General features: G+C 41.7%; 1 protein-coding gene across 1 annotated transcript in view; it reads left to right on the top strand.

The window, feature by feature from the left end:
• LOC120053173 (neurturin-like) overlaps window positions 1–17031 on the top strand; it is a 35774-nt gene extending 18743 nt beyond the window's left edge. The window contains exons 2-3 of the mRNA XM_039000336.1: window positions 8133–8394; window positions 16613–17031. Of these exons, the coding sequence (XP_038856264.1) occupies window positions 8133–8394; window positions 16613–17031 (681 nt within the window). The remainder of the gene's footprint in view (window positions 1–8132; window positions 8395–16612) is intronic.
• The last annotated feature ends 249 nt before the right edge of the window (window positions 17032–17280 follow it).

Here is a 17280-nt window from a genome sequence, read left to right as displayed (position 1 = left end):
GATTGTCTAGGGGTTTTGTATGTTTAATGGGTCAGAGTCTTGTCTAGGTGTTTGTATGTCTATGGCTGCCTAGATTGGTTCTCAATTAGAGGCAGCTGTGGTTCATTGTCTCTGATTGAGAGCCATATTTAAGGCAGCCATAGGCATTTGGGTTTTGTGGGTAATTGTCTATGTTCTATGTTGCATGTGTGCACTTAGTTCGTTTTAGCTTCACGATCGTTTGTTTTTGTTCGTTTAGTAAGTGTTTGTTTTTCTTCATTAAAAGAAGATGTCTTTTTTCCACGCTGCGCCTTGGTCCACTCATTCGTCTCATAACGATCGTGACATGAGCAGTGTGGTCAGCATGTTAGGCTAAAGCCCAAATCAAACAAAATGGGGTGTAACGCACGTGAACGACCGTGTACCTGCTGGATTTAGAATGCATGGTAGTGAATGACATAAAACAGACGGGCTGCAAGCTTCAATGCCGTAAAAAGCATCAGGCACTTTCAGCAGTCAATTTTTCTCACGTCTATGCGTAGCAATGCTGGTAAAGTAAACGGATAAATTGCCAGAAAATAGACTGTTTGTGCATTGTTATGTCTGGAATTGTGACATGTGCAGTGGGGCAAAAAAGTATTTAGTCAGCCACCAATTGTGCAAGTTCTCCCACTTAAGAAGATGAGAGAGGCCTGTAATTTTCATCATAGGTACACTTCAACTATGACAGACAAAATGAGAAAAAAAATTAAAAAAAAAATTACAGGCCTCTCTCATCTTTTTAAGTGGGAGAACTTGCACAATTGGTGGCTGACTAAATACTTTTTTGCCCCACTGTATATTTAAACATATCTATTTAGTGTTGATAAGTTTAGCTGCCAATGCCAATAATGCATATTTGAAAACAATAACTTTATGCCTACCTTTGTTGATTTCGAGCAAAGGCATAAGAGCCTGGGCAGGCTACAGCTGGGAAACTCGAGGAACTCTTTTTTAGAGAGAATACTGCTATGTAAAAATAAAAACACTAAATTCTTCATAAACTGCTAGGGTGTATTAGGTACAACTATCCTCACATTCTTGAGCCAACATATCAGGAGGCAGGAATGGTAGGACGTATAAGGTGAGTCAAAACACACAACAATAATTCACAAGGGCTACATAGAAAACATAACAAATACAAATGTTTACTATGGATTCTCATGACAATTAAGTTGGCATACAATAGACAGTGTACGTGAATTGACGCTCTCTACTCACGTGCACAAGAGCGGTTGACGGGTGTCTTTTCCTGTGTGATTTGGGCTTAAGGTCACTTTGACATGTAGTCTTATCATTTATGTACATACTTTGAAGAATGTAAAATCTAAAATATATTTTGATTTGTTTGACAATTTTTGGTTACTACTTGATTCCAAATGTGTTATTTCATAGTTTTGATGTCTTCACTATTATTCCACAATGTAGAAAATAGTAAAAATAAAGAAAAACCCTTGAATGAGTAGGTGTGTCCAAACATTTGACTGGTACTGTATGTATATACGTCCTCCCCTTAGGCTGCCAAGGGTGGGGGATCTTATTATTTATAAAGAAGACACAATCAGTGTCTTAGATTTAGGCAAGTACACCATTAGCTCTCTTCCTAACTACTAGCACCACACAGAATACCTGACACCACTGCACTTAAGCTGCACAAAAGCTGCTGTGATTCAGTATCTGGATTTATACCCTTTCTCCCACTGAGACCTGTAGGTCATGCCCACTATGGAGGTAATGACTCTATTGTGCCGTTATACCAGAGGATATGACTAGTTTAGCCCAGGTAACACTCCTTGTTATTGCCAAAGTCAAGGCAATGGCAAATTGACATTTGTCAATGACAAGGAGTGGCAAGTGGAATGTTAGCTAAAGAGACTGGTACTCTGGCTATGATGTCTAGCTAGCTTTACCACACCATTTCCTGTGTGTCAGTGCTGTACAGAAACACAAAACCATGAGCAACTTCAAAAGAAAGCTGTGGCTATAATGTAATGTAATAACAAAATAATACCATCGCAATGAATCATGTTTCCGCTAGAAATTGACATGCCTACCGCTCAAATAGGGAGGTCAGACCATGGCATTGTGAATCAGCATATTAGGCCTACAATATAGTAGTGTGGTATGGATGAAAATGAATAGGAACACTTTATATTGTTTGAATGCCTGTTTTCTATGAGCACACACCTTTCCCTATGTGCCAATTACAATGCATGCAGCATTGCCAAGTGCTGTACATATTAGTGAGTAATCCTTTAGAGCGTGCTGTGTAAGTCCTCAGGAGATGATCTATGGGACTGTTAGTATCTGACTCTACCAAAAAACACTCAACAACAGGATGCTTCTATTTACAAGACAGTAAACCATTAAATCAAATCAAATCAAATGAAATTTTATTTGTCACATACACATGGTTAGCAGATGTTAATGTGAGTGTAGCGAAATGCTTGTGCTTCTAGTTCCGACCATGCAGTAATATCTAACAAGTAATCTAACCTAACAATTTCACAACAACTACCTTATACACACAAGTGTAAAGGAATGAATAAGAATATGTACATAAAAATATATGAGTGAGTGATGGCTGAATGGCATAGGCAAGATGGTATAGAGTACAGTATATACATATGAGATGAGTAATGTAGGGTATGTAAACATGATATAAAGTGGCATTGTTTAAAGTGGCTAGTGATACATTTATTACATACATTTTTCCGTTATTAAAATGGCTAGAGTTGAGTCAGTATTTTGGCAGCAGCCACTCAATGTTAGTGATGGCTGTTTAACAGTCTGATGGCCTTGAGATAGAAGCTGTTTTTCAGTCTCTAGGTCCCCGCGGGGTGAACAGGCAGTGGTTCGGGTGGTTGTTGTCCTTGATGATCTTTTTGGCCTTCCTGTAACATCGGGTGGTGTAGGTGTCCTGGAGGGCAGGTAGTGCCCCCGGTGATGCTTTGTGCAGACCTCACTACCCTCTGGAGAGCCTTATGGTTGTGGGCGGAGCAGTTGCCGTACCAGGCGATGATACAGCCCGACAGGATGCTCTCGATTGTGCATCTGTAAAAGTTTGTGAGTGTTTTTGGTGACAAGCCGAATTTCTTCAGCCTCCTGAGGTTGAAGAGGCGCTGCTGCGCCTTCTTCACCACGCTGTCTGTGTGGGTGGACCATTTCAGTTTGTCCGTGATGTGTACGCCGAGGAACTTAAAACTTTCCACCTTCTCCACTACTGTCCCATCAATGTGGATAGGGAGCTGCTCCCTCTGCTGTTTCCTGAAGTCCACGACCATCTCCTTTGTTTTGTTGACATTGAGTGTGAGGTTATTTTCCTGACACCACACTCCGAGTGCCCTCACCTCCTCCCTGTAGGCCGTCTCGTCGTTGTTGGTAATCAAGCCTACCACTGTAGTGTCGTCTGCAAACTTGATGATTGAGTTGGAGGCGTGCATGGCCACGCAGTCATGGGTGAACAGGGAGTACAGGAGAGGGCTGAGAATGCTCTGAGGACGCGGCTGGGGATGCCGTCTGGGCCTGCAGCCTTGCGAGGGTTAACACGTTTAAATGTTTTACTCACATTGGCTGCAGTGAAGGAGAGCCCGCAGGTTTTGGTAGCGGGCCGTGTCAGTGGCACTGTATTGTCCTCAAAGCAAGCAAAGAAGTAATTTAGTTTGTCTGGGAGCAAGACATCGTGGTCCGCGACGGGGATGGTTTTTCTTTTGTCGTCCATGATTGACTGTAGACCCTGCCACATACCTCTTGTGTCTGAGCCGTTGAATTGCGACTCTACTTTGTCTCTATACTGACGCTTAGCTTGTTTGATTGCCGCCTATTACTCACCCCGCTACACAGAGAAGTCAGACGCAGGAGAGCAGAACTTGGTAATAACCGGAGATTTATTAAGTAAAACCAACGGCATCCAGAACAACAACATAAATAGGGACAAAAATAACCCGTCGTGCGCTCACGGGGAACGTGCACAAGCACTACAATAAACAATCCCACACAAAGACATGGGGGAACAGAGGGTTAAATACACAACAAGTAAATGAGGGAATTGAAACCAGGTGTGTGGAAAAACAAGACAAAACAAATGGAAAATGAAAAGTGGCTCGACGATGGCTAGAAGACCGGCGACGCCAACCGCCGAGTGCCGCCCGAACAAGGAGAGGACCTGACTTCGGCGGTAGTTGTGACAGATTGCCTTGCGAAGGGAATAGCTACACTGTTTGTATTCGGTCATGTTTCCGGTCACCTTGCCCTGATTAAAAGCAGTGGTTTGCTCTTTCAGTTTTGCGCGAATGCTGAAATTAATCCACGGTTTCTGGTTGGGGAATGTTTTAATAGTGACTTTAGTGACTATTAGTGACTTTTAAAAGACGTTTGTCGGTGCCAGTGGATAGTGTCTCAGAGTAAAAGGCAAACAACCGGTGAGTATTGCCAGGAAAACTGTAACGCAGATCTTTTCACTTCCAACCACATTTTCCCTCCTAGTCGGCCACTCTACAGAGAGGGACAGAAACACAGGCTCTGATGAAGGCCCTACAGAGGCCAACACACTCACCCCTAGTCTGGCAAAGCACTTTGACAGAGCTGATCTGGATATGTCCTCAGCCACTGTCAGTTTACCATTTCCTGATCTGGAGAAATGTTTTGCACCCCACCATCTTCCCTGCCCCGCACAAACAAAAACAGATTTCAAACATGGGAGGGATCTGAATCAACTGATACTGTTAATGGTAAAGTGTGGGAATGAACGTGGAAAGCAAAATGTGGTACAATAACATGTATTTGCATGGGAAAACAATTACAAACACCGGTGCGTGAGCAGACAAACATAAAGTAGTGAAAAGGTCAAGGGTCTTTGGTGTCTAGAACATCACTGTAACAGGATTGTTATGTTTAGCTTCACACTTACTGTCCACAAGAAGAGGCTGGTGGGAAGAGCTATAGGAAGACGGGCTCATTGTAATGGCTGGAATGGAATAAATGGAACGGTACCAAACACATAAAAAATATGGAAAACACATGTTTGACTCAGTTCCATTTATTCTATTCCAGTCATTACAATGAGCCCATCCTTTTACGGCTCCTCCCACCAGCCTCCTCTGCTGTCCACACTGACAATTAGACAGTCCAAGTCCAGGTATGAAAATTAGTGCTGAGATTCATGGCCATGTGATTAGCAGTAGGCCTATGGTGAAATATCTACCTTGCTGAACAGTAGTGGTGTTTTCAAATGCTTTCTGTTGTGCACATATTGGCTTATGTTATTTGGCTAAAGCCGAACAGGTTATAATTCAAGACAGACACATCACAGTATGGTGGCATGCAACACAACACCAAACACTTAAAGGCCCAATGCAGCCGTTTTTATCTCAATGTCACATCATTAATTGGTAACAATTAACTATGTTACTGTGATTGTTTTCAATTAATGCTACACTATGTAACTTTTTGGGCAACCCGACCAAATTCGCATAGAAATGTGAGTTATAGATATGTAATTCTCAATGAAAGTAAGTCTCAGAAGTGGTAGATCTGTTCCATGTGCGTTAATTCTATGTGTCCCGTTTAAGTTTAGTTTTTGTGCCTTTTACTTTTGGTTCTGTACACTAGCTACAAACTTCTGAAAATGCAATAGTTTTGATTATTGAAAAGATATTTCATAGAGGTTTAGATGGTACAATGACTCTACACCAGGGGTGTCAAACTCATTCCATGGGCCTAGTGTCTGCTGGTTTTTGTCTTTTCCTCTCAATTAAGACCTAGACAACGAGGTGAGGGGAGTTCCTTACTAATCAGTGACCTTAATTCATCAATCAAGGACAAGGAAGGAGCGAAAACCCGCAGACGCTCGACCCTCCGTGGAATGAGTTTGACATGTGCTCTGCACCAGTGGAGGCTGCATTACCATAATAATGTCTGGAATGGAGTGTAATGGCTGGAATGTAATGAATGGAATGGTATCAAACATATGAAAGCCACATGTTTGATACCATTCCATCCACTCCATTCCAGTCATTACTATGAGCCATCCTTCTCTCAGCATCCTCTACTGCTGTACACTATACATTGCTTGTTTTGTCACATAAACTGAGTCGACTCTTCACTGTTGACGTTGAGACTGGTGTTTTGCGGGTACTATTTCATGAAGCTGTCAGTTGAGGACTTGTGAGGCGTCTGTTTCTCGAACTAGACACTCTAATGTACTTGTCCTCTTGCTCAGTTGTGCACCGGAACCTCCCACTCCTCTTTCTACTCTGGTTAGAGCCAGTTTGCGCTGTTCTGTGAAGGGAGTAGTACACAGTGTTGTACAAGATTTTCCGTTTCTTGGCAATTTCTCGCATGGAATAGCCGTCATTTCTCAGAACAAGAATAGACTCACGAGTTTCAGAAGGAAGTTCTTTGTTTCTGGCCATTTTGAGCCTGTAATCAAACCCACAAATGCTGACTCTCCAGATACTCAACTAGTCTAAAGGCCAGTTTTATTGCTTCATTAATCAGCACAACTGTTTTCAGCTGTGCTAACATCATTGCAAAATGGTTTTCTCATGATCAATTAGTCTGTTAAAATGATCAACTTGGATTAGCTAACACATCGTGCCATTGGAACACAGGAGTGAAGGTTGCTGATAATGGGCCTCTGTACGCCTATGTAGATATTCCATAAGAAATCAGCCATTTCCAGCTACAATAGTCATTTACAACATAAACAATGTCTACACTGTATTTCGGATCAATTTGATGTTATTTTAATAGACAAAAATGTTGATTTTCTTTCAGAAACAAGAAAATTTCTAAGTGACCCCAAACTTTTGAACGATAGTGTTTATAAAACACAGGAAAATCATGTTTTTGACTGCACTGGGCCTTTAAAAGAGACTTCAGAAACAATATCGCAGAACATAATATGTAATATGGTGAGAGTCCACAGAAGGCTGCTGAGGGGAGAACTGCTCATAACAATGGAGCAAATGGAATGGCAACAAATTCCTGGAAACCATGTATTTTTACATCATTCCACTCCAGTCATTACTACGAGCCTGTTATCCACAATTAAGGTTGCACCCACCTCCTGTGGGTGAGACAATATTGATTACACACAGAGGCATCACTGAGAGATCCCACAACAATGGGAGCCTAAATCAAACTGTGAAGCCGATAAAACACTATTGGGTAGATAAGTAATACAACGGAATCTCTTGCTGCATAGTTCAGTTTAAACCATTACTATGTAGCCAATCCCTCGAGCAAAGCAAACTAGAAGATCGTGGAAAATTATTATCGCTCAGATCTTTCAAGGAACAATTGCGTAATTTTTCTTTGTCGGTGGTTTCAAGATGACAGATTTAGGTGTTTCTTGTGACGCTCAACGCTGCGCGATGAGTATCTTCTGTAAACTAAAGCATGGCAGGCTTACGTGAGAACCACTGTAAATTCAAAGCTGTCTCTTCAAACACAGACATACCTGACAAGTCTCTGTACTGCGAATGGGAGACTACATCTGGAACGAGATCAATCTTGTGGCGGAATGAGAGACCTCTGAGGGCTACCATGCTAGTAATCGACTTTTCATCTGGGGCTTGACACTATGCCAGAGGAGAATCCCATCTATGCTCACAATAGGGGCAAGCTCTGTAAGGGAGTTTACACAAGCTGTACGCTGACTGCTATTCTCTGCTCACTTTTGATATACTGAAACATAAAAACAATAAATAAATGCGTTCAGGGACTTCATGCATGGGTTGCCGGAATTGAGTAACACAGGTGTGTTGACATGGAGTATCTGGGCAAAGCCACACTTAGCACATCTGACAATCCACACCTGTGAAACAGCCATTGCAGAATGGCCTGAGCAGAGGGACAAAGTATTTTGTTGATGGCAATAACACTTGTGATAACATTTTGAGAATGAGATCTGTTGAAATGGAGGCCCCTGTGCCAACAAGAGGCCATTCCCACTGTAATGTACATGTGTGATACTATGGAACTAAGCCAGCTGTATTTGCCATTTATTGCATGAAGTATTTGTCCTGTCACTCCTGTGCTTTCATCATTGTGGGTGTTCCAGTAAAAACATTCCCCCATAACCTCTTCCCTTGTGTTTCCTTGTCTTTCAGAGTGTCAATGCTCATTCTAAGATGAAGTTATGGAAGTGTGCCACCATCGCCTTGACTCTTTGTGGTACAGCACTGTCCTTCTTCCTCACTAGAATCACGGTTCCCACGCCGCCGCATCACTTCCCCTCCTGGGACTCGTCTTCGCCGCGGACATCAGACTCCGCCTCCGCCTCCACCTCCTCCTCCAACTCTTCTTCCTCCCTGATCGGACCTCATCGCAAAGCACGGTCGACAGACGGCATCAGCAACATTTTGACAGAATGTAAGCAAAAAAAAACAATCTTCAGTCACCAACCATTCTGGTCTCGATGTTCTGATTGGTTTAGATGTTCTGATTGGCCCTTGCTAAAGCTCTGATGTGATTGCATATTTCAATGGTCACTAAAGAAAACGTTGTGGTGGAGAGCAGTCAAGGGAATGTACACTTTTTCATGTGCACTTTTTCATGTGTTAAAAAGTGTCAACAGTAAATTGGATAATTATCAACCAGTCTTTGTTTGAGGGCCATTATTAGTTTACCTGTACAGATAAAGCTACCTTCCCGGACGGAGCATAGCGGCCAACTGCAGCTTACACCCAGGCAGGGTAATCAAGTCAAATGATGTGACATCCGGGGAGCAGATTACTCCATTAAGGTTTGGAGCTTCATCTCATCATCCCAGGAGAATTTGCACTATGAGTGTGATAAAACACCTGTAACCTCCTGATATGGTTTTAGAGGCTATGCAATATTCATAAGAAAATGTGACATAAAAGATTCAGAGATGTAAAATGTCAGTGATGGTCTCGGAGTATGTCCGTTAGGATGGGAATAAGAAGATTTTCAGAGAGAGTCCCACTAAGTGGGTCAGTGGAGGCTAGAAATGTGACATGCCTCGCCATGTGTCCTTCTCTCAGCACATATCAAATCTGCAGGATAAAGTTAAATCTAGACTTGGTTTCCTCTATCGTAATCGCTCCTCTTTCACCCCAGCTGCCAAACTAACCCTGATTCAGATGACCATCCTACCCATGCTAGATTACGGAGACATAATTTATAGATCGGCAGGTAAGGGTGCTCTCGAGCGGCTAGATGTTCTTTACCATTTCAGCAATCAGATTTGCCACCAATGCTCCTTATAGGACACATCACTGCACTCTATACTCCTCTGTAAACTGGTCATTTCTGTATACCCGTCGCAAGACCCACTGATTTGATGCTTATTTATAAAACCCTCTTAGGCCTCACTCCCACCTATCTGAGATATCAACTGCAGCCCTCATCCTCCACTTACCCATTCTGCCAGTCACATTCTGTTAAAGGTCCCCAAAGCACACACATCCCTGGTCGCTCATCTTTTCAGTTCGCTGCTGCTAGCTACTGGAACGAGCTGCAACAAACATTCAAACTGGACAGTTTATCTCAAACTCTTCATTCAAAGACTCAATCATGGACACTCTTACTGACAGTTGTGGCTGCTTTGCATGATGTATTGTTGCCTCTACCTTCTTGCCCTTTGTGCTGTTGTCTGTGCCCAATAATGTTTGTACCATGTTTTGTGCTGCTTCCATGTTGTGTTGCTACCATGTTGTTGTCATGTTGTGTTGCTACTAGAGTTGCAAAGAGTTGGAAACTTTCCCGTAAATTTCCAGAATTGTTCCGGAAATATTCCATAGGAAGTTAAGCCTGGGAATTTTGGGAATAATGCTTAAATTCATCAAAAAAGTTAGCTTATAACAGTGAACCTTTTTTTGTGGGATACACATAAGGCAATTCTAGGTCTTGTGGCATATTTTGGTTAAACTATCCTCAATTCAATGGAATTGCAAACCTCTGCATGCACAGTGCATTCTTCCATCACATGTACAGCTGATTCTCAAGATCTTGCACACTAATGAAATGCTCCTGAGCCCACACTACTACACTATCTGAGCCAAGGACTGCATGCTTTCTGGTAAGTTTTGATTACAATACTGGGTGGGGTGAATATATTTTACATGGCATTCTTTTTTTGTTAACTAATAAATAGTAGCCTACAGCAAAGTGTATTTAAATAATTTCTAACTTGTTAACAATTTCTGCTAGTTAGTTTTTGCTACCATGTGGGTTTTAGCTTGCTTGAGCCTGCTAACTGAGGAGTGGTAATTCACCTGTTTCCATACATGTTTCATTTTAAAACATTTATCTTACAAATGAGTTGTTTAATCTAACTGCTTAACTATTTATCTGTACATAGAATTGTATTTGAGTATTTTTTACTCATTTTTTCCTAATCTTTACAGGAAAATGCCACGGGCACTATCTGATGTGTGGAGACATTTCACTGCAGCTAATGTAGAAGGAAAAGCTGTGTACATTTGCAAATACTGTGCCAAATCATATGTGAAGAATGCAACAAAGATGCAGAATCATCTGGCCAAGTGCACAAGCAACCTCTGACAAAAGTCCCTCTACATCTATTCGAGGTGAAAATGATGAATCAGACACCTTATCAATAGCAACAGCTCATGGTCTTCCTGGAATCAAATTTTTTTTTGACTCAATGGAGGAACGTCATCAGAGAAATGCTGATGAACGTCTTGCTCGAGCTGTGTATGAAACTGGTTCACCTCTGATGCTCACAGGCAATGTGTATTGGAAGAGATTTTTGAATGTTCTTCGCCAGACATGCTTTATCTACTCATTTGCTGGATGCAGAGTTCAACAGAGGTTTCTTTTCTATTGTGTTATTGACTGTACGTTTGTTTATTCCGTGTGTAACTCTGTGTTGTTGTTTGTGTCGCACTGCTTTGCTTTATCTTGGCCAGGTCGTAGTTGTAAATGAGAACTTGTTCTCAACTGGCCTACCTGGTTAAATAAAGGTGAAAATAAACAGAATTTAAGTGAAGGTCAAGCAAATCATAGAGAAAGCAGACTATTGCAATCATCTCTGATGGGTGGTCGAATGTTCGTGGGCAAGGAATAATTAACGACATCATCTCCATGACCATGGACCACAGAAGGTATTTGCACTGGTGACAGACAATGCTGCGAACATGAAGGCTGCTTGGTCTAAAGTGGAGGAGTCCTACCCTCACATCACCCCCATTGGCTCCGCAAGGACATCATGGCACTGAAAACAATGGATACACTCTACAAGAGAGCCAAGGAAATGGTAAAGTATGTGAAGGGTCATCAAGTTATAGCAGCAATCTACCTCACCAAGCAAAGTGAGAAGAATAAGAACACCACATTGAAGCTGCCCAGCAACACCCGTTGGGGTGGTGTTGTCATCATGTTTGACAGTCTCCTGGAGGGGAAGGAGTCTCCAAGAAATGGCCATATCACAGTCTGCCGATATGGACAGCCCCCATCAAGAGGATCCTCCTGGATGATGTATTTTGGGAGAGAGTGGTAAGCAGCCTGAAACTCCTGAAACCTATAGCAGTAGCCATTGCACGCATTGAGGGAGTCAATGCCATCCTGTCTGGTGTTCAGTCTCTGCTTGCAGATGTAAGAGAAGAAATCAGTACTGCCCTGCCCACTTCACTGTTGCTCCAAGCAGAGGAAACTGCAGTTCTGAAATACATCAAAAAGCGTGAAGACTTCTGCCTGAAGCCCATACACGCCGCAGCATACATGTTGGACCCCAAGTATGCTGGCAAGAGCATCCTGTCTGGTGCAGAGATCAACAAGGCCTATGGTGTCATCACTACCGTGTCTCGCCACCTTGGCCTGGATGAGGGCAAGGTTCTTGGAAGTCTGGCGAAGTACACTTCCAAGCAAGGGCTTTGGGATGGAGATGCAATATGGCAGTCGTGCCAACATATCTCATCAGCCACCTGGTGGAAGTGACTTTGTGGATCTGAGGCACTTTCCCCTGTTGCCTCCATCATCCTCCAAATCACACCAACATAAACCGCCTCAGAGCGCAACTGGTCCTTGTTTGGGAACACATACACCAAAGTACGCAACAAGCTGACCAATACAAGGGTTGAAAAATTGGTGGCCGTCCGGGCAAATTTGAGGCTTTTTGAACCTGACAACGAGCCATCCTCAACAAGGTTGGAAAGTGACAGTGATGATGAGGCTTCAGAGTCTGATGTTCAAGAGGTGGACATTGAGGAGGTCCAGGGAGAAGACATGGAAGCCTGGGAGGAAGACAACCAAAGCTTTAGTTTCTGGAATATCATTTTACAGATGTATGTTGAAAACGGTTTTGGGAGATGCGATGGGTCATTGGGATCACTCAATATTCCCTTTCTTTTGTTGTTCAATGAAATCATCCCATGTGAAGAGTCAACTCATTTAATTAAAGTTCAATTCGTAACTAAATATATATTTTTATTTCTATTGGAAGGATTTAATCATTTGCAATTATATCTACGTTTGATAAGGTTTAAAGGTTTATGTTTCTGTCTCTATGATATGGTAAATACAGTTGAAGTTGGAAGTTTACATACACTTAGGTTGGAGTCATTAAAAATAATTTTTCAACCACTCCACAAATTTCTTGTTAACAAACTATAGTTTTGGCAAGTCGGTTAGGACATCTACTTTGTGCATGACACAAGTAATTTGTCCAACAGTTGTTTACAGACAGATTATTTCACTTATAATTCACTGCATCACAATTCCAGTGGGTCAGAAGTTTACATACACTAAGTTGACTGTGCCTTGAAACAGCTTGGAAAATTCCAGAAAATGATTTCATGGCTTTATAAGCTTCTGATAGGCTAATTGACATAATTTTAGTCAATTGGAGGTGTACCTGGTGTATTTCAAGGCCTACCTTCAAACTCAGTGCCTCTTTGCTTGACATCATGGGAAAATCAAATGAAATCATCCAAAACCTCAGATAAAAACTGTAGACCTCCACAAGTCTGGTTCATCCTTAGGAGCAATTTCCAAACACCTGAAGGTACCATGTTCATCTGTACAAACAATAGTACGCAAGTATAAACACCATGGGACCAAATACTAATTGAGTGTATGTAAACTTCTGACCCACTGGGAATGTGATGAAAGAAATAAAAGCTGAAATAAATCATTCTCTCTACTATTATTCTAACATTTCACATTCTTAAAATAAAGTGGTGATCCTAACTGACCTAAGACAGGGAAAAACTGAGTTTAAATCTATTTGGCTAAGGTGTATGTAAACTTCCGACTTCAACTGTATATCCAATGCAAAAAAAACATCTATATTTAAATGGTATTTATATTAATTTGCATATATTTCCGTTCATTCCCATATATTCCCGTTAATTCACATATATTCCCGTTAATTCCCATGGAAAGTTTCCACCTTTGAATATTCCCAAAAATGTGCAACCCTAGTTGCTAACATGCTGTGTTGTCATGTGTTGCTGCCATGCTATGTTGTCTTAGGTCTCTCTTTATGTAGTGTTGTGTTGTCTCTCTTGTCATGATATGTGTTTTGTCCTATATTTAAATTTTTTAATCCCATCCCCCGTTCCTGCAGGCCTTTTACCATTTGGTAGGCTGTCATTGTAAATAAGAATTTGTTCTTAACTGACATGCCTAGTTAAATAAAATAAATAAAAATAAAAACGAGCCACCTGACCTTGTGTTAAGACACTGTCCTTACACACTGTCCCTTTGGCTTTGGACTGGGCATTACTGAGGGTTCTTGTTATCTCTCATCTGCTGATGGACATTCTATTTTCAAACTACCACAAAGTAGGTTGCAAAACTGAGCGTGACTGAGGGGAATTTCTCCAAAGTCATTTTTACTAGACCGAAATGTCTATCCGGTGTCCTTTTTCCGGCCCGGACTCAGAGTATGACTCTCAGACCATTATTCAGATCATCCAGTAGAGATTTTCTAGGCGAGGTCAAGAGTAAGATCAGCTAGCCTAATCACCTAGCCTAATCACATAATCTTTCATGCTACTGCCAGGCCATGGGGAGATCTTCACACAAAACAAACGACTGAATCGCAAACCATTTGGGAAAAAATCACTTTGGGAAAGCCTTTTTCAGTTTAATTTGTGAATGCAAAGAACAACAAAGTGTTGTTGCTTCAAGACCACCATTGATTACAGTGTCAGTCAGTGCGGCAAGCTAAAGCAGTGTCTGAGTTTGTAGGGTTTAATGTTTAACAAGCTCCCTGGTGTTTCAAAAGCCTTTTAAGTAAAGGTTGTGTCCTGGAGGGGATAGAATTAACTGTTAATTACAGCTCTATCTATCTTTAGAACAGCACGGTGACCCTAAGGGGCGTAGTAGAACAGAATTGTCAGACAGATGAGCATCATTTTTGATTATCTTGTGAAGTAAATACCTGAAAACATAATTAAAGGGGTAACCTGCGATTGCTTCATCAATTTGTTAACTTTTAAATTAATTATATATACCCATTGATTCTTGCAGAATATAACTTATAAATGCCTCATCATCTTAGTTCAACTGTCGTATCCCATCATAACCCCAAATATACAAATATTTTACTCCATCGTTTGTAAATCATGTAATTTTATAGCCTCAAAACATGGTTAAATCTAATCTTGATCTCATGGGTGGTCAGTCCTTCCATCCATAGTTATGTCTATGAATTTGAGAATGGTTACATTTCTCCTGCCCCATCCCTCAGCTCTTAACCAAAATAGAGGAGAGGTGACCGTTTTTTGTTTAAACTGTAGATGCTCCTTTAATTGATATGCATATGCCTCTGTTTGTATAAACCTTGAGTATGACCATGTGTATGGAATCCCTTTCAATTAATAAAAAGGTGTTATTTGTCTATACCGTTGATGCTGTCAACACATAAACATGATGTGATCTCTACCGGCCCATTGAACACAAACGTAAATCAATTCTCAGGGTTCTATAAAGTTTTACCTCATGTTTTGACAGAATTGTTTTGGTATTTGGTAATCCCTATGGCATGAGGTTCTGGATCAGATGTTCAAATGCATTGGGCATGGGAAAGAAGTTCATTGACTCCTAATGGAGCAGGTTGAGAGCTTCAAGTTCTTTGGTGTCCTCATCACCAACAAACTAACAAGCAGACCAAAACAGTTGTGAAGAGGGCACGATAAAACCTATTCCCCCTCAGGAGACTAAAACGATTTGGCATGGGTCCCCAGATCCTCAAAAGGTTCTACAGCTGCACCATCGAGAGCATCCTGACTGGTTGCCTGGTATGGCAACTGCTCGGCCTCCGACCGCAAGGCACTATAGACGGTAGTGCGTACAGCCCAGTACATCACTGGGGCTAAGCTTCCTGCCATCCAGGACCTCTATACCAGGCAGTGTCAGAGGAGGGCCTACAAATTGTCAAAGACTCCAGCCACCCAAGTCATAGACTGTTCTCTCTGCTATTGTACGGCAAGCGGTACCGTAGCGCCAAGTCTAGGTCCAAGAGGCTTCTAAACAGCTTCTACCCCCAAGCCATAAGACTCCTGAACATCTAATCAAAAGGCTACCTAGACTACTCTCTTTTACACCGCTGCTACTCTCTGTTATTATCTATGCATAGTCACTTTAGTAACTCTACCCACATGTACATATTACCTCAATTACCTCGACTAACCGGTGGTGTCCCCGCACATTGACTCTGTACCGGTACCCCCTGTATATAGTCTTGCTATTGTTATTTTACTGCTGCTCTTTAACTACTTGTTACTTTTATTTCTTATTCTTATTCATATTTTTTAAACTGCATTGTTGGTTTGGGGCTTATAAGTAAGCATTTCATTGTAAGGTGTTGTATTCGGCGCATGTGACTAATAAAATTTGATTTGATTTAATGTGTAAATGTGCTGATGTTTAACATGTTGAACAATATTTGGAAAGTTGCTCTACCTCGTTGCCATGGTTTGAAAGGAGACATTCTGTTTCTATAGACTCAGCAGAAAATATTGTCTACTTTCTCTGTCAAGTACAAAGCTAGCAGCTGGACTGGCGATAAACCCAAGCTCAATATTTGCACAACGGACTGTTAACATTGGAAAAGGCTCATGTCACTGCCGATGTAGGAGTATGAGAGATACTTTGTCAACTATGAAAAAGTCCTAAAACTATCCGTTTTTTTAAAAATCACTTAGAGAAAATCTGTTAGTTTAGACGCACCGGTCGTTGATGATGATTATTGTTCACCAAGCCACCAAGAACTTATTCTTCACCAAGCCAATGATCCATGCAGGTCTAATCAAGGATTCAAATGTTTCAATTGTTTGCAATGAATCTCTACAAAATGGGTCAAGGAAAGTCTAAAGCTAGCATTACACTGTATGTTCCAGTAAATTTCACAGGTATAGGTGATGTAGCTGTTAGCTTGTCACATTCCTATCATTTGAAAACTTGTACCAACAACCGTATGGATCTTTTATCTTTTTGTTTTCCAAACTGACATAATGGTTGAGACTGTGGTTTCACAGACATTCAAAGGTCTTCATTGTACCACAAGCCATGCTTTAGCTACGACAGATGTATTGTACGGTTCTTATGGTTATATATTCCTTTGGCATAACACCATCTCTTCATCTCTTCTCTGCAGTCATGCACATGTTCCAGAGCTTTACAGAGGGTGAGCTGAAGAAGGTGATCGGGACTCTGGTGGAGAAGAAGGCACAGCAGGAGGCCAGGCAGGAGGCTAGGCAGAGCAAAAGGACTAAACGGGCTAAGAAAGCATCAAAGCCATGTTCCCTGCGGGAGGTGGAAGTGACTGTCAGTGAGCTGGGTCTGGGCTACTACAGCGACGAAACGCTGCTCTTCAGGTACTGTAGCGGGAACTGTAATGCTAGCCGCCGCAACTACGACCTCATACTGGAAAAATGGATGAGGAAAGGCATCTCAAAGAGGGAGAGGAGCCCCTGTTGCCGGCCCAAGGAGTACGATGACATTTCCTTCTTGGACAACAGTAACAGATACCAGACGCTCCACGAGTTTTCTGCTCTAGCGTGCGGTTGTGTATAACACCTCGATGGTGGCCATTTTGACTTTCCAGATACTGTATCGAACATGGGAAACGCAACAACTACTGCTACAAAAAAACAGGAGTACACAAGAATTGATCCCTACAGTATGACGCCAGGGAATACGGACATTTGAAACTATCATCTATTCTACCATCTGTTCATTCATTTTGTTTGTTTAGCTTTCTTTGCCTTTCATGGGATATTTCACTGTTGGTTTATACATTGTATGTCCTAGGATTATACATTT

Source organism: Salvelinus namaycush, chromosome 9, assembly GCF_016432855.1.
Source record: "Salvelinus namaycush isolate Seneca chromosome 9, SaNama_1.0, whole genome shotgun sequence".
Lineage (NCBI taxonomy): Eukaryota > Metazoa > Chordata > Actinopteri > Salmoniformes > Salmonidae > Salvelinus > Salvelinus namaycush.
Note: the sequence above shows the minus strand (reverse complement) of the source record. Positions and strands in the feature narration are given on the sequence as shown.